A 24,706-nucleotide genomic window follows, 5' to 3' on the forward strand; every position below is an offset into this window, starting at 1 on the left:
ATGGTTCAGAAGCAGGATGATATAGCAATTGACGGAGAAAGATTCATCTTTGTTGATGATGAAGCTAATATAATTCTTTTCACGTGTAAGAAAAATATCGAGTAAGTATAATTTCATTTATAACCATTAACTTTGAAATGAGTTTCATTTACAGCATCAAGAAGTAGAATAGGAAGTAGTTGCTTGAACAGAAAAGTTCCTTTTTCCGTCTTATTTCCAAATTATAGTAAAATAGTTTTTTTTTTTTTTTGATTCTCACAAAATATATCGTAACATAGCATTTCACCTAACGATATGACACTACAGTCTTGTTTACTATTTTCTTTTCTGACACTAATCTTATTTTCTTTTCAGTTTTCTGTGTGAGTTCAGCGGGTTAGAAGTATTTGCAGATGGAACTTTCACTTATGCTCCTAAGCATTTCACACAGTTATATACAATACATGCATATAAAAATGGATATTATCTACCTCTATGTTTTGCATTTTTGCCGAAGAAAGACAAGAATACGTATGTGGCCATGTGGAAGATGATAAGAAACTTAGACAGTAGATTCGACTTGAAAATCATTTACGTTGATTTTGAAACAGCTGCTCACGAAGCCATCAAGAATGTGTTTCCAAATTGTGACATTCGTGGCTGCAGATTCCATTTGGGACAAACATGGTGGCGGAGGATTCAAGCCGACAATGATCTGCGACAAGCATATATGGATCCAAAATCTGAACTAGGTATTATTGATATTATTATGGTCTATTATTCTTTATTATTAATTTAATAATACCATGTGGACTTTGTTTTGTTATATATTAATACAGAATACAGTTGAAAATAGAATCTTATTCTGTTTGACTGAAGAATCTTAATTCAGTCACCATTCTTAAAAGCAAATAAACTGCTGTTCTAATAATGTACGAAATGAAGAAATTATAAAGCCAACAGTAAGATCCATCAATTTCACTACTTTCCCAATGCTTGCTTATTCTAACAAATTATTATTATTATTATTATTATTATTATTATTGCTTTTCTTACAGGTTCATGGATAAAGGCATTTTTTGGGTTGCCATATTTACATCCAACAGAAGTATCAGATGCCTTTACTCAACTAATATCAATGACGCCGGATGATACAGGGCATAAATTTTCCGATTACGTCCTAGAAAACTACATAGAAGACGGTTGCAAGTAAGTAGCTTCCTTTTGAATTTCATCTATAGTAGCACATGCTTCAATAACTCTTAATACTGCAAAAACTGTTGTCCTAGTTTGAACACAACATTAATGGTTGTGCTGATATGGTATTTTCTCTCAATGCAACTTAATTATAGTGAAATTTTCTTCTGTCTTCATGTAAGACGTAGATTAAAATGCAGGTTTTGATAGTTGTAAACAAATTACGGACCAAGACTATAAATATTTCTTGAATCTAGTGTTATAAATGTTTTAGTGTTTTATATAAATTGTCAATAATTGTGTGCATGAACTAAGGATCTTTTTATTTTATTAATTTTAGGTATCCACCTGTCATGTGGGCGTCTATACCATCCACGATGCGTCGGACGACAAATGGACCAGAAGCTTTTCACAGACATTATAATAGTCAATTTTACTTCCCTGCTCCTGATATTCATACGGTGATTTCTGCTTTGTTAGAGATCCAAACGGAAACTGCCATGAAAATAACGTCCATATTAAAAGGAATTTCAAAGGCCCAAAGACCAGCAGAAGTCAAAAGGAGCGAGTTTGTCATGAGGAAGTATGCTGAGTTCAGGAATTCGCAGAGAAACTATGAGAAGGCACGTATGACATTTTTAAAAGCTGTAGGATTTAAATTTCAAGCATTCAAACTGTAAAATGAAATTTTCTGTAAATAAGTATGTTGCTTTGTAAATATTAGAATGCAATAAAATATATCTCATAAAGGAATAGCTTTATACATTTCATTTCGATGCAAAATTTCACACAATTCCTTAAATCCTGTTGTTGGCAACGTCGCGGCGGAAATTTGCGCAATTTCAGCACTTTCTGCTCCTCGTTAATAAGACATAAATTACTTAGATTATCAACGATCTAATCTTTAGAAAAATTTGCGCAATGTCGTTGCACCGGTCGAGACACGGCGCGAAATGACAGAGTGTTCTAGAGTCGACCCTTTGTGTCCGGATTGGCAGGCGCAGACGTCACAGGGGTTACGTAATGCTTCACGCACAATGTGAAGATCCGGAACCTTCACTTCGTGCGTTGGTGCTTTCACATCTATAGGCCCCAACATCGGGCCACAGTGACATCGAAATGAACCACATATCATACAAACGAATGGACACACCTAACAGGTCTCATGAAATCCAACGATGCGGGCGTTTTCGAACGCCGTCAAATACTGATCGTGCTGTCAAAACACTGTGTTTCTTACCTTCCTTAACTGTGCTGACTCACTCTTTCACGCTTCATAACTGAGTGACACGACCAAAACTAAATTTCCTACTATTAACATTATAGCGCTCTGGTGGCTGTTTATGGCGTTCCAATTTTTGAAATACTGAAAGTTTACACACCCTCCACAGCGCGCTATATTCTAATATCCGATAACAATTTTCAATTTAAATATCAATTATATTACATTCTGTATTGAATCGGGAAATCAATATTAGCACAGAGAACATCTACAATTTCAAGGTGACCCCACCCACTCATCAATTCAACACATTTTGGAGGTTACAGAGTCAGCACATTCAAGATTGCACCCACTACCTATCCGACACGGATAGAGTGAAAATTTGAGCCGCATCATCAATAACACATTCTGCCTCCGTCTGGAATTGAATTTGGGCCTTTCTCTTTGAAGACAGATGCCTTACCAACTACATAGTATACCAACACTTTATGATTTCTTAACCCTAAAAAAAAAAAACGTAAGGAAAGGGTAGTCATACTAACTTGCTGGTAATGCGAAGTAATCCAGTAGAGGTTCGCCTTCTTTTAAAGTGTAAACTGGAAGAAGATATGCACTAAGAGAGCCAGCCATAAGATCAGTGACCAAATGTTTCACCTGTTTCTCTTCTTCTGAAAGTTGATATTCATTGCATACGCCGTCTTCTAACGCTCCTCCAGCATGGTGTAACGCAAATAAATTTATAGTCAGCATCTGTAAACATAAAATATAAACATGAATATGCAAATCAAACAAGCTATATTAAAGAAAAATATCTTTCTACAGAAAGCAACACCAAAATACGTCCTCAATAACCTTTTAGTACATTAGGCACGTCTCCTATCAACTGTTTTTTAATCCTAAGTACTAAACACACTATACTGAAGTTCACATACTATACAGGGAAAATTATAATATTACAAAGAACATACTTTGGTGATGTTTATCTAAACAGAGTTACAACTGACCTTTGTCAGTTTTATTTAAAAAATACATACACGTTAAAAATAAAATTTTAAAATTGTTAACGAAACTGTCAAAATAAATTAGACTCTCTCTTGCTATGTAATCCAGTACGGCACAATCCAAGTTTTTTTGTGGAACATGTATAATTCAATTTTAACTTTCTGGAACTACAAAAGAAGCAATTACTGCTGAGGTTACAGATGCGATAGATGAACAGATAGAAGATAACCTACAAGGTAAAATACACATTCGAAAACACTACGTCCGAATTTGATCATCACTATTGTCTGTTGTTTCTCAAATGGAACACTTACAGCATCAATTGACAGTAAATGGTGAGTTTTACAAGTTTCATAAGAAAATGAAATTAACGATTGCTAGTTTTATTTCCTTACACTTACTTGTGGTTCTTGCTCTGCATATGGCTGGTATAGGAAAATATTGTTGCAGCTCTTGCATGCCGTATGGACATAGAGTAGCGTGGTATGGTGCCAATGTCAAGATTCATAACTTGCAAGAAATTTTATCATAATCTGCTACGTACGCGATACACGAGTGAAGATTCATTACACAATTTAGAGACAACTTTTTTTTTTTTTTCTTGTTTTAAATAGCGAATGATGAAATCTCAGTTTCTCTACTACAGTATTAACGTCCACAATTTCCGACTAATCCCCTGGCTTTTCCTAGTGTGTTTCAAAGTCTGAAAATTTTCGGTTTTCCTGCGCAATCGCAATGCTGCAATAATGCGTTAAAATTTCGATAATTCTTACAAATTAGGAGATTTTGTCGAGAATATCACTTTTCTCAGCCTTTCTCAGACTTATTACAAATTTCCGACTACTTAGCACCTTGAGTGCTTACCTGTACAAGTTTCCAAGACGTGAAACTTTCTGTAGCTACATGGGCAGTCAACGTAGACGTAAGAATTTTCACATACTTCTCCGCCAAAGACAAATCTGATGCTGTATGCAAAAGTCCATGAAGCTTGAGGAAAAGGGACACATATTCTGATACAGATATTTTGCTTCTTCCTTCGATATTAATCCTGAAAATTAAATAAAAATAATAATAATAAAACTTCTGCGTAATATACAAGGGCCGATTTTCTTGAAATAATAACATATATGGCACATAGAAAGTAGAGATATGACTAACTTGGAAGTGATTATAATTCCTCAATGTAATCTGGTGCTAATGTATCTCGCTATTATTACATATTTCCTGATTGGCAGATGTATATACCGCTAAGTACATTATCCTGTCGTAGTGTTCGAAGAAAACGGCCGACAGCAACAATAATGCTGGAAATGTTACAACAAGCGCTTTTTTTTTGGTGTGTGTGTATATATGGATGTGGCTCTTTAATTTATAGAAACAAATTGTATCCACAAAATCTCATGATTCATGTTCTTTACCTCCAAACCTCACTTATACACATAGAGGCCGCGGTGATTCAGTGGTAGAGCGTTCACTCCCGGTGTGCAGGCCCCTAGTTTGATCCCAGCTCACGCCAAGTGGACTTTATGGTGGACAAACACAGTGTGCGTGTGTTTTCTCGGCGTTATTCCGTTTCCTCGCATTTTCTTCATTCCACAATTTCATTAATTTCTCATCTTCACCGTCTCCTTTAGTCTAGTCGGCATAACCGAGGGACGTAAAACTGAAAGATTTCATTTTTCCTCATTTACATACCAAGTTAAATTCTGCGCGCCATGTAATATAGCACTAGCATCTGGTGTTGCGGAGGAGGGTAATTACTGACTGTATTGATAGGACATGTGGTTTCTTTCGTCTGTTAGCTGGGCGCATATGATTTTCAAGTGATAAGCATAGAAGACAATATTAATTGTCCCCCTTATGGAATACGTTGAGCAATGACACCTGCTTAGCACTAATGTGCTAATATCATTATCACCTTTACTTTTCTTTTAAATGTTGACGACGAATGACGCCATCATTTGAAAATGAAATGAAATCTTTGGGTTTTACAGTACATCCCACGTTTATGCCAGTTAGGCTAAAGGAGACGGTGATGATGAATAGGTTTAATGAATGAAAATAGTGGAATGAAGAAAGTGGGAGGAAACGGAAGAACCCCGAGAAAACCAACGCACACGGTGTTTGTCCACCACAAAGTTCACTTGGCGGGGGCTGGGATCGAACCTGGGACCCCAAGCACTAGAGGTGAACGTTCTACCACTGAGCCACCGCGGCCCCCGACGCCATCATTTCATAAATTTTTCAATTCAGGATCGTAAGATTTAACGTACATTTTATCAACTCCAATAACGTGATGAAGGAATTTTTCACCTTTCTTTTCGTAATACTAGCCGGGTGAATAATTCTACACTTCTGCACGTCAGTAATGTGGAACGCATTTCGCCAGCACTTCACGTATGTTCAGATCCTTTGTTAACTCAGGTAATATTTGATAGTGGAATATTCATCAAAGATCATTTACCAGAAACGTGGAAGTGCATCCATGTAAAGTGTATATGTTGCGGTGAAAGGATATCTGCCACCGTCTTTTGGCGGCTGACTCTCAGCCACCTTGAAATATCATTAGCCATGGCCAAGGCAGTACGACACAGCTCCTCACTCTCCTGAAATTTTCTTTAACTTTGCAATACATTTCTTTCACGTACAACTGTTTTTTGAGTTGCATATTATGTAGGGAGTTTAAACTCCACACACACACCACTTTTTAACTGCTTCTAATTCGGTAATCCAGAGAAATAACCTGATAACAAGTTCATAGAACCTTTCGGAACAAAATTTGCTCGTTAAGTAATAAAAGCAGCGAGCATATTCAAGAATGCTTTCACCACTTCAAGGAAAACGACCCTTAATTTATTTGATCTTAAATTTCATAGTGTTGATTAGAAGACCATAAATAGCTTCTTGAAAAAGGATGCAAACAGGGAAGTGACGCTGACGACCTGGAATATTCCCTCAATGAGAAGAAACAGCAGCTTTAATTGGTTATTACCCAAGAGGTGGCAATATTCAAACCAAACAGTGCAATCTTTTTGATTTGTAATATCTAACATACTAAATTAAAATATTTCGATTGCGTCTATGAGTTTCTACTATATATAAAATCCAATCCCTGCCTTTTTGTCTATTTTAATTGCATTAAGCTGCAACCAACATGGTCACATTAAGTATCACTAGAACTAATCGACAGCTGTATCAAGAAAAGTTTCATTTTGTTACTGTGCAAAGAACAATTGTTTATTATAAAAAGTAATTACCATATTTTCTTGCATTTACGTATCAAATTAGCATGTTTTCTAGTATCCCATACGTATCAAATTAGTATGTTTTCTCCCAGACAACTGTCTCTAACTAACGTTATTCCTCTAATTGTGCCAAAGATTTTAAAGTCAGTTACGCCTCGAACGAAAATAATAAAATGGAAACAATGTTTTACTATGACTTACTGTTCTTCAGCGCTTTTGTTAAAAGTACGTGATAAATTAGTAGCTGCTGCAGGAAAGAAGTGTCTCACTGCCACGCTGCGAACGTAATGAAACACAGTCGATAGTCTATCTCCCCTACTCGCTTCCAGAAGGGCTAATTGGTTATAAGGCTGGCCACTGCTTGGAGCAAGCTGAACTGCGTGCCTGAAATACAAAGGATCATCATTATTAGGAAAACTACAATACCCTTATTGTTATACATTGTGCGTATTCAGCAAATGAGATTGATTTTCTTCTTACATATTAGCTACTTGAATAAGAGTAGTAAGTGTTTATAGTATTTAACAGTGCGCTCCTTTAGAGTTTCTTTCCAATGACTTTTTCATTAAAATGTCGTCCTAATCATACAACAGACAATTAATTTAAATCCTAAAATATCAATAAAAAAAGTTATTATTAAATTTAGCTAGTGCACTAACTTTAGGGCTACATACATATATTGTAATATATATATGAAATGAAATGAAATCTTTAAGTTTTACGTCCCACGGTTATGCCGATTAGGCTAAAGGAGACTGTGATGATGAGAGATGAGTAAAATGTTGGAATGAAGAAAGTGGGAGGAAACGGGAGAACCCCGAGAAAATCCACGAGCACGGTGTTTGTCCACCACAAAGTTTACTTGGCGCGGGCTGGGATCGAACCCGGAACCCCAAGCACCAGAGGTGAACGCTCTACCACTGAGCCACAGCGGCCCCCTGTAATATATATATATATATATATATATATATATATATATATATATATATATAACAATAAAGCTATCCATAACTATTGCGAAAGGTACGCGAGCATAAGTAATCACTAAGCTTTTAGGAATATTCATAAATAACCATTGTTGATGTGTCCGTGTTTTTCACTCGAAATATTGCAAAAAAATTAAGTAGGGACATTACTAGACAAGTAATTTGATGTATTACAATCAGGGTTGGCAAAAACCATGGTTTTTATTGAAAAAAAAAACGGTTGTTTTGGTTTAAACCTTTTTTTTTTTTTTTTTTTTTTTTTTACCAGGTTCTTTTGGTTAAAATAATTTGCTCTATGCATTTGTATCACATATGGACAGAAATAAGTTTGTTTCAATTTGGTGTTATTATGCAATAACCGGGTTATGCTGGAAGGGGTCACTTAAAGCGGAGTCCAAACTGTTTCTCGACTTACATCCGCAACAAATTGTCCTCCATTTGAACTTAAAACCAAGACTAATTGGCTACAAATGTGATACGTCCGCCGACTCACTCATGAAGGATTCCTGATACGTTATCCTGTTCTTTATGTACTTTTAATATAATTGTCAAATTATCAAGAGTCATTTGAGAAGTACAAAAAGATAAACAGTTGCACAAGTGAAACCATTATACAGAATTACATATGGACAATTTCAAAATATTGCAGAGTACAGAGGGACTAATTAAATCCAAGTTAGTTCATTACGACTTTTATTAGTCCAAGTTAAAAAAGGATACAACGACTTAATTTGCATATCAGTAATAAAAGTGAATAAAGATAATTATTTGAGTCCACTTTGGCTCTGACCCATTTATTCATAAATAGTTACCAAAGATACTTCTGATTACAGTAAATGCCTCTCGTGGGGTTTTATGACCCCCCCCCCCCTTCAAAGTACGGTATTTCGATGTATTTTATCAATAGTAAACATTATTAAAGCGAAACAATATTTGGAATTTTTCTTTGATTGCAATTGTATAACAATAATAACAAACTAAAAAAAATCACAAAAGATAATATAATCTCTTTGAGTAATGAATAGGGAATTTAGGTCTGAATATAATACGAATAATATGCGGGAGTGACACGCGATAACCCACAAATGTGTGTTCATCAAGATTTTACGAAATGTTTCGTTTTTTTGGTTTAAACTTTTTTTTTTTTTTTTTTGAAAAAACCAACTGGTTTAAACCAGCCAACCCTGATTATAATGTGTTTCATACGTTCGATAAGTAATTTAAATTAGTCGAAACAACTGCATTATAATGTGTCCATGGACTCTCTGCTATCTGTAAAGCAATTTTAAAGTAGTATATCTACTCTACGAGCCAGATTTAGCTTCCGAAGACTTTTTTCTCCCCCTAAAAGTGCGAAAAATGAAATCTTTGAGTTTTACGTCCCACGATTATGCCGGCAAGGCTAAAGGAGACGGTGAGAATGAGAAATGAATGAAATGGTGGAATGAAGAAAGTGGGAGAGAACGGAAGAACCCCGAGGAAACTCACGTACACAGTGTTTGTCCACCACAAAGTTCAGTTGGCTAAGGATGGGATTGAACCCGGGACCACAAGCACCAGAGGTGAACACTCTAGCACTGAATCACCGCGGCCCCTAAAAGTAACGTGCGATTGAGAAAAGGTAGTGATATTAAGAATATTCAATGTGCTTTGATTAAGATACTCCTTTAAGGCCTCTACCGTGTCTCCGAACGTCTCACGAAAGATAGATGTAAACATACGTGGAGTTCTAGGTAAGAGATTATTAGGATAACGCAGTCTGACTTTTGTTATTCCACACGTTAACTCTTTTTGAATTTGTTTCGTTGCAATGGACAGCTAGAGCAATTATTTCGGCCGAATTCGTTAATGGAATCAATCCATTAAAATTGTTACGGGGTAACGGTGACTTCAATGGTTGCTATCATATCCCTTTAAAAATCTGTAACATTTCCAAGCTTCTACGCAACCTGAAATGTTGCGTAGTAAAGAAATGTTGATTGCCTATATATAGGTAGCTAGGTTCACGTGATCCTCCTTATTGTTTTTAGCGGAGTAATCGGAATAAAGTGGTTTGCTTTGATAAGATAGGAATTAGATTTTTGAGTTTTAAATATAAAGTCGCTGCCTCAAAGCTATCAAAGAGTGATGAGCAAGAATTTTTGTTAGGTATAAATACATATCAATCCAGCATATTATAAATATAACACTTTCATACGATTTAGTTGCATTTCGAGGACAAAATTATCTCTTATTCTTACACACCTGTAGAAGGACTCCGCTTGTCTGCTTTGGTTCCTATATCGAGCTATGTCTCCTAGATGGACCAAACAGTGTTGACAGATGTAATAACACGAGCTCTTATGAGGTTGACTAAGATGTTCCACTGTTCTGCTAATTTTCCCATTACCATATACGGATCCCTTCCTACAAAGAAAACAGAAAATTTTATTAATTTCAGAACGGTAACAGATTTAAAATAAAATATTAAACATTAATATTATATTGTGAGCAGTGAAATATTATAAAGTAAAAAACATTTATATTATCTAAGAAATACAAAGTCCCGGCTCATTAGCCCACGAAACCTGTGGGTCAGAATGATGATGTACGTTTAAGTGGGTGACATGATTAGCATATCAGCGCGAGAACGCAGAGTGAACTCTTTTACTCAAACTGAATAAAACAAAACATTATTTAACATCCCAATCTTGGACATCGTTTTTTTCTTTCTTTTTTTTCGGTAAAGAAGACAAATGACAATTATACAAGTGAATGATAACGAATGGATTAGTTACATGAAAACAATGGAAGAAACTCATTATCACAAGTTCATAAAACTTGGAGTCGAATTAACAGCAGTTTGCACCAAAAGCTACAGCTCTACCTAGATCGAATCCCATTTGCCTAAAAAATATACCGTTTCATCTTTTATTCTGAAGCTAATGCAAGTGAATGCTGACTAAATAATCAATAAAATAAGACAGCAGCGTAACTGCATGCTAATAAACCCATTCACACGGATACATTCCATGGAAAAATGGAACAGACCTCGAGGAGTGTTCATTGTGTCAGCCTGAATTTGCTTTAACCCTCGCACTACCAACGGGGGTCGGGTGTACTTTGTGTCCACCACAGTATGTTTTTTTTTTATAATTACCCTTCTGATCGTTTCTTTAAAATTGTAATATATATATATATATATATATATATATATATATATATATATATATATATATGTGTGTGTGTGTGTTATTGCTAAACATGTATAGCTAAATTGTATACCTTGTGATGCTAATATGCAAATTGAACGTTAATGTGTCTCATAAATTTGCTATTTTACTCCACCGTTGGTAGGAGGTGTGACTGGCAATTAAAAATGTCATTTCTAGATGACAGTGTAATAAATAGCTGTGTGCCGCTTTTTCTGAATGTGACGGTTATTCTTATCTCATGTACTGTTCACTTCAATCACTGTTGATTTTTGTGAGAGTTTCTAATTTTTTTTTTTTTTTTTTTTTTGCGAGATATATTTAATCTTAACAGATGGGCAACCTTCCATCCCCCCCCCCCCTTGTAGCCTGCGTTACAAAAAATACCTAGGTAGTGCGAGGGTTAATTCATAGATTTGTATTTGAAAATAACCACATAAACTGTAAAATTAAGTTCTCTTTCTAAAATATCACGATCTCATCACAGAATTACTTTCTAATAGTGGTTGTATCAGTGATGTTCAATTTACGACTATTAAAGCGGTTCAAAGAGAACATATTTAATACGTAATAACAAACCTCCTAAACGGAAGATCTAGATCGAAAGCAGTGCAAATTTCCTGCAGAAGAGTTAAGTAAAATCCACTTGCAGCTTCCAAGCACCATGATAACATTGCTTGAGACTCACTCCGTTTTGGGTTCTGGAAAAAATAAATATAAATAAATAAAAATAACCAAGAAATTACGTCAACAGTAAAATACTTATTTGCAAATGAAAATGAAATCTTTCAGTTTAACTTCCCACGATTATGCCCTTTAGGATAAAGGAGACGGATGATTAAGGTAAATGAATACTGAAGGTGGAATAAGAATGTGGGAGGAAATTAAAATATCCCGAGATAACCCCAGAACACGATGTTGTCCATCACAAACCTACTTGGCAGGATACCGAACCATGGACCCTACACACTAAAGGTAAGCGCTCTATCACTGAGCTACCGTGCCCCCATAAAAATAGTCATTTGGAATTAACATAGGATGTCCATCAAACAAACATCATGAAATTCAGGGATTTTCTCTTACCAAACTAGGATTATTTTTATTTTACAGATTTTTAATGTAAAAAAAAAAAAAAAAAAAAAAAAAAGAAGAAGAAAAAAAAGAAAAATACTGGAAATGTGCAGCAAATATTGATCATTGGTCACACCTCATTGCAAACACATGAAAAGCAAACGATCACGAGGAATTCAATACTCATAATAAATCTTTCTGATAATTACCAGAAAAGATCGTGTTCCATTTTTTGATTATAATTATCTACTTTTTATGATATTTTTTTGCTGTACACTCTTTTCTACATGATCGTGAATTTACTCACTTTATTCGCTTTCAGACACAAATATTCATTTTTCTTTAGGTCATCTGAATTCTTTCACTAATTAATGAACCTTTGGAAACGTTGTTGTTGTCATTGGTAAGTATAATCTAATATAATCTCATCCAATAGTAATTTTTCTTTTAAGTGCACGGAATTTTCATAAACTATTTATTCCATTTGTGAAGAAATAGGTAGCCATTTTGAAATACAGAAAGGATTCTTTTACACTTTTGATTGAAACAGGCCATTACAGTTCTGGCAGTGTAGTACGACTTTAAATTTGATGATCAGCGTAAATATATCTAAGAGTGGTAGGAAAGTAACTGAAAATTCAGCAAAAATTTGTTCACACACAGGACACAAAATACGACAATTCTTTCAACTTCATTTATATCTTTAAACGCATCCATTACCCAACCTTTTATATTGAACTCCTTTCGATTTGTACCAGCTATCACCAATATTCCTCCAATGCTCGCATTTCCCATCTACATGGCCTCACACCTTTTGCGTTCAGCATTCTCAAAACAACTACACTTCCGCTTCTATCATTAGAATCTGATATATATATATATATATATATATATATAAACACCCTGGCCAAATGACTTATCTCATATGTTAATACTTAGCACTTCCACGCTTAGAGTGGAATACAGCTTTCACACGTCGTGAAAGTGATTCAATGAGGGCATGGCATTTGTCGAGGGAGATATTGCTCCATGCTTGATGAAGTGTTGCGTCCAGTTCCGTCAAATTCTTGGGCACTCGGTCAAGAAGGCGCAGCTGGGTTTTCAACTCGTCCCACAAGTTTTCAATTGGGCTCATATCCGGGCTTTTTGCAGGCCAATCCAGATGTCCAAACAGCCCACTATTGTCCGTGAACCACTGTTGAGCAGCCTTAGACCGATGTGATGTCGCGTTGTCGTCCTGGTAGATCCCATCGCCATCTGGAAACCAGTCTTTCATTAAGGGCTTGACAACACCCTCCAGATGTTCCAGATACTCCTCGCCAGTTCTGTGCTTTTTTAGGGTAATTAACGGACCCACACCATTACGTCCAAACGCTTTCCAGACAAGCACCCCGCCGCCACCAACTTGCACAACAGGATCGATGCAATCTGAATGAAGAATTCGTGCTGTTCTCGTCGCACTCGTCGTCTCTCATCAGTTGTAAAAAGTGTAAACAGGCTCTCATCACTCCACACTACCTGTTTCCACATTTCTACGTCCCACTGACGGTAGTCTTTAGCACAAACATGCCGACGCTTTTTGTCATAGCCCATAGTTTTTAATTCCCGTCGCACTGTACGCTCGGAAATTGTTGTATCTCTATTCTTATTGGGGCCGCGGTGGCTCAGTGGTAGAGCGTTAACCTCTGGTGCTTGGGGTCCCGAGTTCGATCCCAGCACCCGCCAAGTGAACTTTGTGGTGGACAAACACTGAGTGCGTGGGTTTTCTCGGGGTTCTCCCGTTTCCTCCAACTTTCTTCATTCCACCATTTCATTCATCTCTCATCATCACCGTCTCCTTTAGCCTAATCGGCATAACCGTGGGACGTACAATTCAAAAATTTCATTTCATAACCGTGGGACGTACAATTCAAAAATTTCATTTCATTTTCATTCTCATTAAATGCCTTCTTAATTCAGAAATTTGTCATTCATCTGGCTCCACGATTTGCCTTCACTAGTCTCTTTAGATGACGACCATCACGATCCGACAGGGCTTTGGGTCGACGGCCACGAGATGTTGAAGCACGTTTTTGTCCCTCAATCAGTCTTGATACACTCAATCAATCAGGCTTTATACAGTTTTGATACACTTCTCGCTGATATTTTTAACTCACGTGCTATGTCCGACACTTTCTTTCCACATTGTTTCATAGCTACAATCTGGCCCCTATTGCTTTCGTGGACGCCATTCTACCACAGCTCAAACTGGTACAATTCTACACAACACATAGCGTATGAGCCGAGTAGTACCACAGCACACCACCACTAGCGCCAACTATCGCTAGGCACACAACTGACCGAATTACTTGCCTTGCACACGTTCATTGCGCCCGTGCGCTGAGACAAGTCATTTGGCCAGGGAGTTAGTATATATATATATATATATATATACTTACATTACCATCCATCTCCCCACCCCTAGTCTTCGCTCTACTTTTTCAGTTTCTCATATTCTTATTTTTACTATTATTTTCATTTATCACAAATTCAACAATTACATAATACAGTGGTTCCCAACAGCTTCAGTACTACCCCCCCCCCCTCCTCTTTATTTTAAGGTAAACTACGGATCCAACACCTTTTAATATTGATATCTGTGTAGGAGTAGCAGTTGAAAGGTAAGTAACAATATTAGCAACAATTAAATTACCAACCTTTACTTACTACATAGTCAGTGGCATACACAGAATTTCGCCAATGGGGGGTTTAAGTACTCAATTTCACATCCTTTCAGGATAAGCGTGATTTTGTATATATGTTTTATTATATTTGCAATACCTTGCTTAAAAGGGCTTTTTAAAAGTCCGAAAGTCTACTTTCCGTACCCACTGCGACATACAGTATATATCAGAACTTAGACGTCATGGGAAACACCATTCCAATTTTTGTTTTTGACAATTCTTTCCACATCTAGTTTACGAAGCACACGTTTGCAAATTGCCACATAAGCAAAGCAAATCATTTCCTCTCCTACAGTATAAGCCTTTTCTGCCTTGAAACTTTTTTTTTTTTTTTTTTTTTTTTTTTGTAATGCTGTAGGCAGCCAACACCGAATCATTTTGAGAACTCATGCTAAAACGTTTATCTATAATTTTTTGATCTTTCTCGAACTCCCTGCTTTTACAATGAAAAAATTCTAGCGACTTAGTTTTGTTGTAAATATTTAATTTCCAAATATCACCTGAGGTTAGCTGATTCCATTGACTCATTAGCAAATGAATCAGAGCATACAATACCAGTGACGCATGCAGAAGATTGACAAAGGGGAGTTCAAGTTCTCAACGTCATACAATTTCAAGAATACATTTGTATCATATCTTAATATGGTAAATATCTACTTTTGCATAATATCTTCCTCAAGGAAGTTAGAACTGTAACCTCCTTGCGTACGCCACTTTAAAATACACATGAGCTTTGGTTCCAAAATTGATTCTCGACTAAATTCAACTAAACGATATTTAAGATAGTCATTGCTGTAGTTACCTATCCTAGCTTCTCTATGCTTAACATATAACAGAAGTTGATGTAATGCCGCTAGGACAAGCACTGGGTTCCGAATTAACAATAACACCACCAATACAGAGTTTTGTGTTTCTTACTGCGGATCAGTTCGTCTTTAAAAAGAATAAGCCTTTAATTATAATTTCATTTGAGAAAGGCGTTTAAAACAACTACGTGTATAATGAACACGATAAAAGCACAAATAAAAGCACTAACGAGGAACGACATGGTACTGTTCGTATTCAGACAATGTCACAAATATTTAAAGTTCCATATTACAAATGCCTACTAAGTTTACTGAATTGGCATGTACGTTGATAATTAGAGTTCAAGACAGGGGAAAAAGATTTTAGAATTAGTTACATATTAGTCGATAAATGATAATGCACTTTTAGTTTGAGTTTTCTATTCTTACTGACGGATCGCTAATGCCACAGCATTCTTTCGCCTATGCTATTGAAGAGCTTATCAAGTGCTGGTTTTGCAAAATTGAGTAAGTTATAAATGAGGAATTGTAAATAACCGAATTGAACTTCTAAATTTGCTCCACGGACCATTGACCAACTGGCAAAGACTGACATAATACATTTATTGTTAGAGATTACCTTTTTATCCTTGGCAAGTGTCTGAAGTGTACCAATGTAGTTTTTGAATCCGTGGTTCCACAAGTCCTGTTCAACTTTTTTATCCAAAGCATACTCCAAGTCTAATATCAATACTTGTTGGTATATTCGCTGGAAAAAAAAGGAAAGAACACTGTAGAAAGGTGTACCAAAATTATTCAAACATGAAAATCTTTATTCCTCATATTGATCATCTTTGCCTCCAACTGTGCGACTCAAGCCATTATTAAAACTACTTAATAATGTTGTTTAATAAAAATAAATAATTTTAAAAAACTTATTAAGATACTGATAAAATAAAACGAATTTACAAAATCAAAAAGTGTAAAGAGATGTTCTATAAATTAAGTGGCAAAATAATATTCTACCACATACCTGCAATTGTTGCTGACACATCCAAGCTTCATTATCATTGAGAATATCTTTGGAATTTTGAACCTTTTCTTTCAGCTTCTCTGCTTTCCTGAAAGAACAAGTTAAACACAATATAAGGTATGCTATTTACTATGAATGTATATGAGTTTTAGAGTAACAAACTTAAGATTTGATCAGTTTATACATGGACAAGGTAAAGTGTGAAAATGACAGAAATTTCCTACAGTACCCTTTACGGCTAGCAAGTATGCTTGCGTATATATTCCTCAGATACAAACCCGGACAGTGGTTCGGAAATCATTTTCAAGAGTAGGTCCCGTCTCATACAGCCTTGGTGCTTGAGACATTAAACTACAAGTAGTCAAACACAATTGTAAGTAGCTAGGTAGAAGCCGCGTCATGTCTCTCTAGGTGGAGATAGTATAGAGTATGGTGGTTTGAGATTGCAATATTTTAGCCGCCTGTTTGATTCATGTGGAACGGGCAACTAAAATATCCAACCCATGTGAAGTCAGTCAAAATTATCTGTGTGTTCGTCTTCCCAACCATAGATACTACCAGGCGAACACTGTCAGGGACCTTTGTATTTACGTTACTATCTTCAAATGTAATAATCTTATAATTTTCGATGCTCGCGCATCTCTGCACTACCTATAACAAGAACTTGTGTATCACTGAACGTGTTCTACAATTAAGAAAATAATAATAATAATAATAATAATAATAATAATAATAATAATAATAATAATAATAATAATAATAATAATAATAATAATAATAATAATAATAATAATAATATGCTGAATTACTACATGCATTATACTAACCAATTTAGGTAGGAAGTGGTATTAGGTTTTCTATGTAAGTAATAAACCAAACTATCCCTAGGTGTTGCAAACTTTAACAATGTTTATCATATCTCTGGAACGTTTTGAACTATCAAATTGCTGTAAATGGCAAAATAAATTGTTTGTCTATTGCAAACCATGTAAGTACTTAGATGTAATATTTAGCTAAGCATTTTTTAAAATAAATCCTTTTTAAAAAAAATAAAGTTTCACCGTTTTGTGATTTCGTTTCCATTTTTTTCGAAATACGCCTTGTCATACCTATAATATTGTGGTGTTTGGTTTGGTGTTAATGATTTATGATTGTAATTAATTATTTGATGCTAGTATTACTGTAATTTGGTTGATTTGGGTTTGATGATTGTGAATTAGATAACTAGTTAAATAAATATACTTAGTATATATTATTAAATAGTTTATTTTTGATTATTGTGACAATTAGATTAATAAATAATTTAGGGTTTTGCATGGGCAGTGTGGTTACTATTTATTTTTTTATTTTATTTTTAAAGTGTTGGATTTATAGTTTAAGTTAATTTATTTGGCTTTAGTTGAAGCTAAAGATTGTTTGGTTTTGTTATTAATTGTTTAACTTAGATATTTTAAGAGAAACTACTAACCTGGTTGCTGTTGAAGTACTTTGGTTTTGGTATGGAAGTGTCCAGATTATAATTATTAAGAATATACAGATTTGGATGTTAAATTGTGGGGGTTTTTTGAAATGGGAGTTTAGTTGAGACTTTTTTTTTGAATTTTATTTATAGGTTAAAAATTATTTTTTGTTTTTTTTTTGCAATATTTTAAATTTTTATTATTGCAATTACCTTGTAGGTAATTAAAGTAACTTTTTTGTAGCAAAACTTCCTTATATTTAACTTTAAATTTTTACCATATTTTTTAATTATAAAGTTTATGAAGTAATGTGCTTATATACAAAAGTTTAATTTTTAAGCAATTTAAAAAAATTTTAAATTAATATCCTTATACACTTATACTATCTAACCTGCCAATTATTAATATATTCACCACAATATCTAACACTAAGGTACTTTGTAAGTGCATAGCCCTATGTGTCCCAGTTGTGCTGTTAGAAGCTTTCAAAATTTGTTATATTGTAGTGTCCTTAGTTAGCAATACTGAATAATAAGAGGTAAATTTCCGTTTAAAACATGCATATACGAAATAAGTAATAAACTTACACTGAGCCATTTGAAAAAATGTACCTTTATGTTGGGCTGGCAAAATTGTACACCTGTTGGTATTGCAAAGTATGCGACACAATTTACCATTGTTGAAATTTGTCTTGTACAAAATTTCAGCCTTTTTTATCTCACAGTTTAGAAGTTACTCACAGTTGTCTCAAGTTTAAAAACTAACCCTATATTATTATAAGTTACTGTATACTTCATCATTTTTTACAAACATTTTTCCATGTTTTATACTCCTGCTTCAACAGTATTAAACAATTTTGTTGCATCATAATTAAGATAACTCAAAATTTCAATATCATCAAGGATCACAACTGGGAACTAGTAATATGAGCAAATTTAGAAGAGCTTATCTCCTTTTAAGATGGCCAAAGATATATGATATGTGGCCTACAGTTTAAAGTGGGATCGAACACTACTCCAACCAACGATCGAATCAGGTCACCCTTTTCTAAAACGGAAATGTGATACATTGAGCAACAAGGTTGATCAAGTACATCCCAACTAGCGGATACGAACAGAAGTAAATATGCTGACCACAAATTGAAATACATACTATGATCCACAGCAGGAAATACAGGGCAGCAGGGGAAACAACACCAAAAACGTTTCGCAAATGAATTCTCACACAAAAACATCAAAAATATTTGACGGACATGGGCACAAAATGAGTCTTTTCGGAGATTCAACCCACCGAAAATTGGTCAAAATTGTAAAATATAGGGTCATAAACTTGAGAACGAAATGTCAGGTAAAAGAACAAAGTGCTTATTTCGACCTTAGATTTCATTAATGTATTAGTGGATGATAGGCAGCGTCTACCACACCTTCGAAACGTAATGATTTATGAGGTCGTCTTCTTCTTCTTCTACTACTACTACTACTACTACTACTACTACTACTACTACTACTACTACTACTACTACTACTAATAATAATAATAATAATAATAATAATAATAATAATAATAATAATAATAAAAAGGGTCATAGATCAGGAACTGAAAACTGCCACATTAATGGAATGTAGGCACAAAATAACTAGCATATTCTTCTACACGACTTTCATCCAAGAATTCGTCTCCGACTTATGACCTTTTACACATCGCTCCCACCAATTTTCAGCGGGCTGTGACTCCGAAATGATGCATTTGTGCACCCATATTAACCTGTAATTTTCTCATGTTGTTGTGTGGTGTTCAATTCCCAAAGTTTTTTTGTTGTTGTTTCCAATCACGCTGTGGTTTTAAACCTATTTACTAATTAGATTAATCACGAATCAAGCCAAACATCACAAAAAATTAAACAGAAAAATACAACACGTCAAATATAAAGTTTAATTTGTATCCTAAACATGTTTCTTACAATCCACCTCCATTTCAGAATCGTGGTCAATTGTAGACTGCGGAAGTAAAGGTTCGATCTCTAGCCCAATTACATAGTTTCATTCTTTTTAACTTCATTTCATGTTTAAATATAAAGAATTAAGTATTAAAAGAAATAGTTTCTTTCATCTATATTCAGCACATATATTACACAAGGTACTTACTTCAGTGCCTGTACAGCAGCCTTCAAACCCATAATTTATTGCAGGGTTATGTTAGAACCTGGAAGATGAAAATAGAAATAAGTCTAATAACAAAATTAAACGTAACTTATCCTCTTCTAAGAATATGGTTTGACGTATATTCATATAATTACTAAAATATAACAATTTACATTGTTCAAATGAACTTCAATTGCATTAAACTGTTTCTGCAATCGTTGCATTTATCATTAGCTTTGGGAAACACTTTTTTTAAAATTATTATTATTATTATTATTATTATTATTATTATTATTATTCAACATAGTTCATTGATTCTGAAGCCTACAGCGGAACATGTAAAGATCTAGACAAATGTATAACTAAATACTACTACACAAACTCAATACTAGTTCAGCATAAAATTCGTAATTTTGTGAGTTGAATGTAGAGATTGCCTTCGAAAATTTATGTAGTTCGTACAAGGTTGTTTTTCAGAATGCTTTGTTACATCAGAAACTCTATCTGGATTTGATAACTTTCAGGAAACTAGCGAATTGATAGTATTAGTGTAATCTTGAATGATCTTTCAATCTTGAATCTGTAGTTCCGTAAGTGCTGGTTCTGTTACCGATTGAGTTGAATTAATATATACACTTATGTGTAATTTTTAATTACTTTACTTATTTCGACTTTTGAAAGATGTGTGTATATTTGGTCGGCAGATTCAGCATGCTTCTTTTCTCATGGTAGACGTAAGCTAGTAGTCCAGTGCATTTGAACACAGTAAATTTTATATTTTTTACTAACTTACCTTCGTTTGCAATGCACACCTAAATCTTTGTTCCTTTTATCATGCAAATATTTATAATGCAAGAACAGATGATATTATAATCATACTAAAAACTGTTGAGGTTATCCAAATATTTAATAGTCTGCTATTCGCAGATATGAACTTCTACACTAATAGTGTAAAAGGTGCAAAATACACAGTGCGGCAATTAGAAAACGAGACTGGGTCTGTAATAAATAAATAAATGAACAGGAAGTGGAATCAACTGACCACGGTTTATTCAAAATAGGAAGTTCCTTTGTCCTCACGGCTTTCTATGATTCAATAAATTACGGAATGAGTCCTAGAAGTCCTGGACTGTAATGGTGGAAATATCGTTAAAAAAAAAAAAAAGTGTTGCTTTTAAATTGGGAGAAAAGTAATCATAGGAGAACTGATCTGGAGAGCATGTGGAGTGTGGAAATACACAAACACTAATTTGGCTCACTTTCGGCAGCTTCATCAGTTCCTAGCAACAACGCAATTTTACCAGTTGCTGCTTCCCCATTAAGGAATGGGGCACCAAACCTACACACAGGTTACTTTTCCTTAAATCCGCCGCTATTACTTAGCGAACAGTCACCTTATTCACCCCTACGAAGTCTGATATTATCCTGAGATTTGAAATTCGGTCATTCAAAGTAACATCCCCAACTCGAACTCTGTCACAAACTTGCTTGGACCCGAGCACTCGTCACTTCCACAGAGTCCCTGGTAGCACAGAACCTCTTACGCCATTCAAAAAAACGGTAACGAGAAAGGCAATTGTTTTCATGAACTTTTTTTTAACATTTCAAGTATTTCTGTTAAAATTTTACCTAACTGCGTACAGAACTTTTTGATCTGTTGTTGAAACGGGGACGAAGTATCACAAGACTAGTCTATACTCAGTCGCATCACATGCCACACTGGCCACCGGCCGGGCTGGAAATTTCTACACGTGTTCCCAAGGTCAAAGGCAAGTGGTAATATATTCACTACTATGAAAAACTTCCGTTTCAGAACTAATTTCGCAGCAAAAAGTTAGTCTCGTTTCCTAACTGCCACACACACATATATATATATGATAGATAGATAGATAAAGAAATCACAGTCTATTGTTGCACAAACTAATACAACTATGCACGTGAACACAAATGAAACAACTCTAACTTCATACAAATAAACTGTTGTAATTACAGATAATCGCTGTCCGGATAATCCATTTACATATTTCGAACTAAATCGTTGGATAACATTCGTAGTCAGCCCAGACAGTTAAAATAAGTGAAAAATTTACCTATACATGCGTCTTTATTTAAAATTTCTGTACGTTCCAACAAGTCCTTTTGTCTTCCTCGGAGGCTTAGAAAAATCAAACTGAAAACTCGTACCACATCCTACGATAAAACAATACTACCTTAAGGTACTGCTCAAATGACAAACTGTGCTGTACCATTAACTGAACGATGCAATTAATCCTTCCTAACTTATACATTTATTTGGCTTTGTGATTCAAAACGAAATATGCAATTCTTTAAAATCTTCTGAACACTGAGCAAAAACACTCACGGTAAATTCACAATAGGAGTTTCAAAGCTGCCGAGTACAAGAGGACTACTTGAAATATATGGAGATAACACGTACGGATTAAGACGTTCGCTAGATGTACTTTGAGTGATTATTAAAATAAACTAATTACAAGAGAATAAGAAAAAATATAGCTTACTAGCTAATGCATCTCCCACGGTGAATTGAGAAAACAACGAATCCTTCCTTGAAATCTACTTCAATGTTTGTTGTGTTACGGCTGTATGTCCATCAATATTATAAAAATCTTAAGATTTCTATAAACCTGTAAAATAAAATAATATCATACTAATAATGTAGAAAAAAAAAATAATTAACTAAACTACTCGCTTTACTTATTAATCTGTTCATTATTCTACTTCATTTATTATTATTACGAAGACAGACCAATTTTTAATCTTCAAAAATGAAAAAATGAAATCTGTGAGTTTTACGTCCCACGATTATGCCGGCTAGGCTAAAGGAGACGGTGATGATGAAATAATGAATGAAATGGTGGAATGAATTGGGAGGAAACGGGAGAACCCCGAGAAAACCCACGCACACGGAGTTTGTCCATCACAAAGTTCACTTGGCGCAAGCTAGGATCGAACCAGGGACCCCAAGCACCAGAGGTGAACGCTCTACCACTGAGCCACTGCGGTCCCGATTTTAAATCTTCAGTGGGGAGACTGTTGGATTTCAAGTTAGAAAAACGACCACCACCTTTCTAATATTTAAAGTAAAATAAGTTTGACTTTATTATACCTGTATAATTAAAATGTGAAAATTTCACGATATATATGGAGAAAAAAGTAACACGAAAATGAAAATCATATTCTTAATAATCGAAATTAAATGGACAGATTTTATAACTTCGTGATACGAAAACGAGGTATTATTACTGTTTAGAAGTAACTCACGTAACTAGTTCATTAAAAACTGGAATAACTGTAATAAAGTTAACTGAAACAGCAAACACAGATTTCTCTTTTCAAGAGTTTTTTACTTTTAAGGTCACGTTGTATTCGTTTGCCCCATTCTATTATTATGCCCATCTCAACATTCGACTTTCTGGGCATTATTTACCTTTTGCAATATGCTTGAAGAGATATTATTGCTTCGTTATTATTACTTACAACAAACGTTACAGTAACAAAACGACAAAAGTACATATACAATGTAAAACGGAACACTACAAAACTTATTTGGTTTCACTTTTTGAAGAAGTACGAATGAAATGTCTGATATAAAGACCTAAATTTACTTCTATGGTACGTATAATTGGAACCGTTCTAAGGTGGTCATATGTCCTTTTTCCTTTTTAATGTAGAGACAGACAGTAAATAAACACACACCTTGAAACTCTGAAAATATTGAAATATGTTACGGTAATGAATAAAATATTCTCACCTCGGTATCCGGTTAATTACGAATAAACATTATATCATTTCGAAATTCTGTATGTCTGTACTTTTACATTATTATTAACGTAATAATCAATGATTATTAACTTAATAATCAAACTGATTTTATCCACTGTTTACTAGTCAATGGTTGCTCATCGGTAACACATCACCTAGTTACGCTCTAAAAAGTAAATAAATAAACTTTCTTGTATGAAATTATCCTAGAAGAGTTAAAGGATTATGAATAACAGAGTCCACACAGAATTCCAGAAAATCTAACGATCACATTTTGTACTTTATTCTTGAAGACTTTGTCCGCACATGAATCGCAAAACTTCTGAGAACTATGAAGCATATAGAAGATATTGTGGAATATGGTTGTTGACTTTCCACAAAAATATTAAACTGAAGTTACAATCAACAGCAATCCACTTGTCATATTTCACTCGAAACTATTCGTTAAAACAGTTATAAGTATTTTCCAGTGATTCACATTCCCCTAATTCTTCTAGGATAATCTCACACTAGGGAGATTTTTAAGAAGTCTGGTGTAACTAGGTGATAGATTACAGATGAAGACATCAGAGAATATCGAAAGGATATTTTTATCCAAGTACTAAGGTAAGAATATTTTATTGAATTATTTAATGTTTATCCTATAGCATCCGTAAGTAGAGTTTATGTTGCATGACAGTCATATTTACATGTCTTTTGCAAATGTGTTTGAGAACATATTGCCGAGCCTCCTCACTAGGTAGATTATGACTGGCAACGGATAAAGGGCAGAAAGCTGTCTCTACCAGCAGCCAATATTGCTATATGAAAAGAATAGGCAACAGCCATGTGTTACCTTTGAGTTTTTCTACAGAGTGATCCTCTAAGATAAGCTGTTCATCACTTAGT

General features: G+C 34.7%; 1 protein-coding gene across 1 annotated transcript in view; it reads right to left on the reverse strand.

Annotated features, from left to right (window-relative positions):
- Window positions 1-24,706, reverse strand: part of LOC145690083 (uncharacterized) — a 63,392-nt gene that overhangs the window by 33,848 nt on the left and 4,838 nt on the right. Inside the window, exons 2-10 of the mRNA XM_081764614.1 lie at window positions 22,555-22,680; window positions 20,039-20,096; window positions 16,435-16,522; window positions 16,042-16,170; window positions 11,402-11,523; window positions 9,876-10,037; window positions 6,847-7,029; window positions 4,265-4,448; window positions 2,941-3,148 (exon numbers count right to left, since the gene is read on the reverse strand). Coding sequence (XP_081620740.1) covers window positions 2,941-3,148; window positions 4,265-4,448; window positions 6,847-7,029; window positions 9,876-10,037; window positions 11,402-11,523; window positions 16,042-16,170; window positions 16,435-16,522; window positions 20,039-20,070 — 1,108 coding nt within the window. The 5' untranslated portion in view covers window positions 20,071-20,096; window positions 22,555-22,680. The remainder of the gene's footprint in view (window positions 1-2,940; window positions 3,149-4,264; window positions 4,449-6,846; window positions 7,030-9,875; window positions 10,038-11,401; window positions 11,524-16,041; window positions 16,171-16,434; window positions 16,523-20,038; window positions 20,097-22,554; window positions 22,681-24,706) is intronic.

Source organism: Thermobia domestica, chromosome 7, assembly GCF_964235325.1.
Source record: "Thermobia domestica chromosome 7, izTheDome1.hap1.1, whole genome shotgun sequence".
Lineage (NCBI taxonomy): Eukaryota > Metazoa > Arthropoda > Insecta > Zygentoma > Lepismatidae > Thermobia > Thermobia domestica.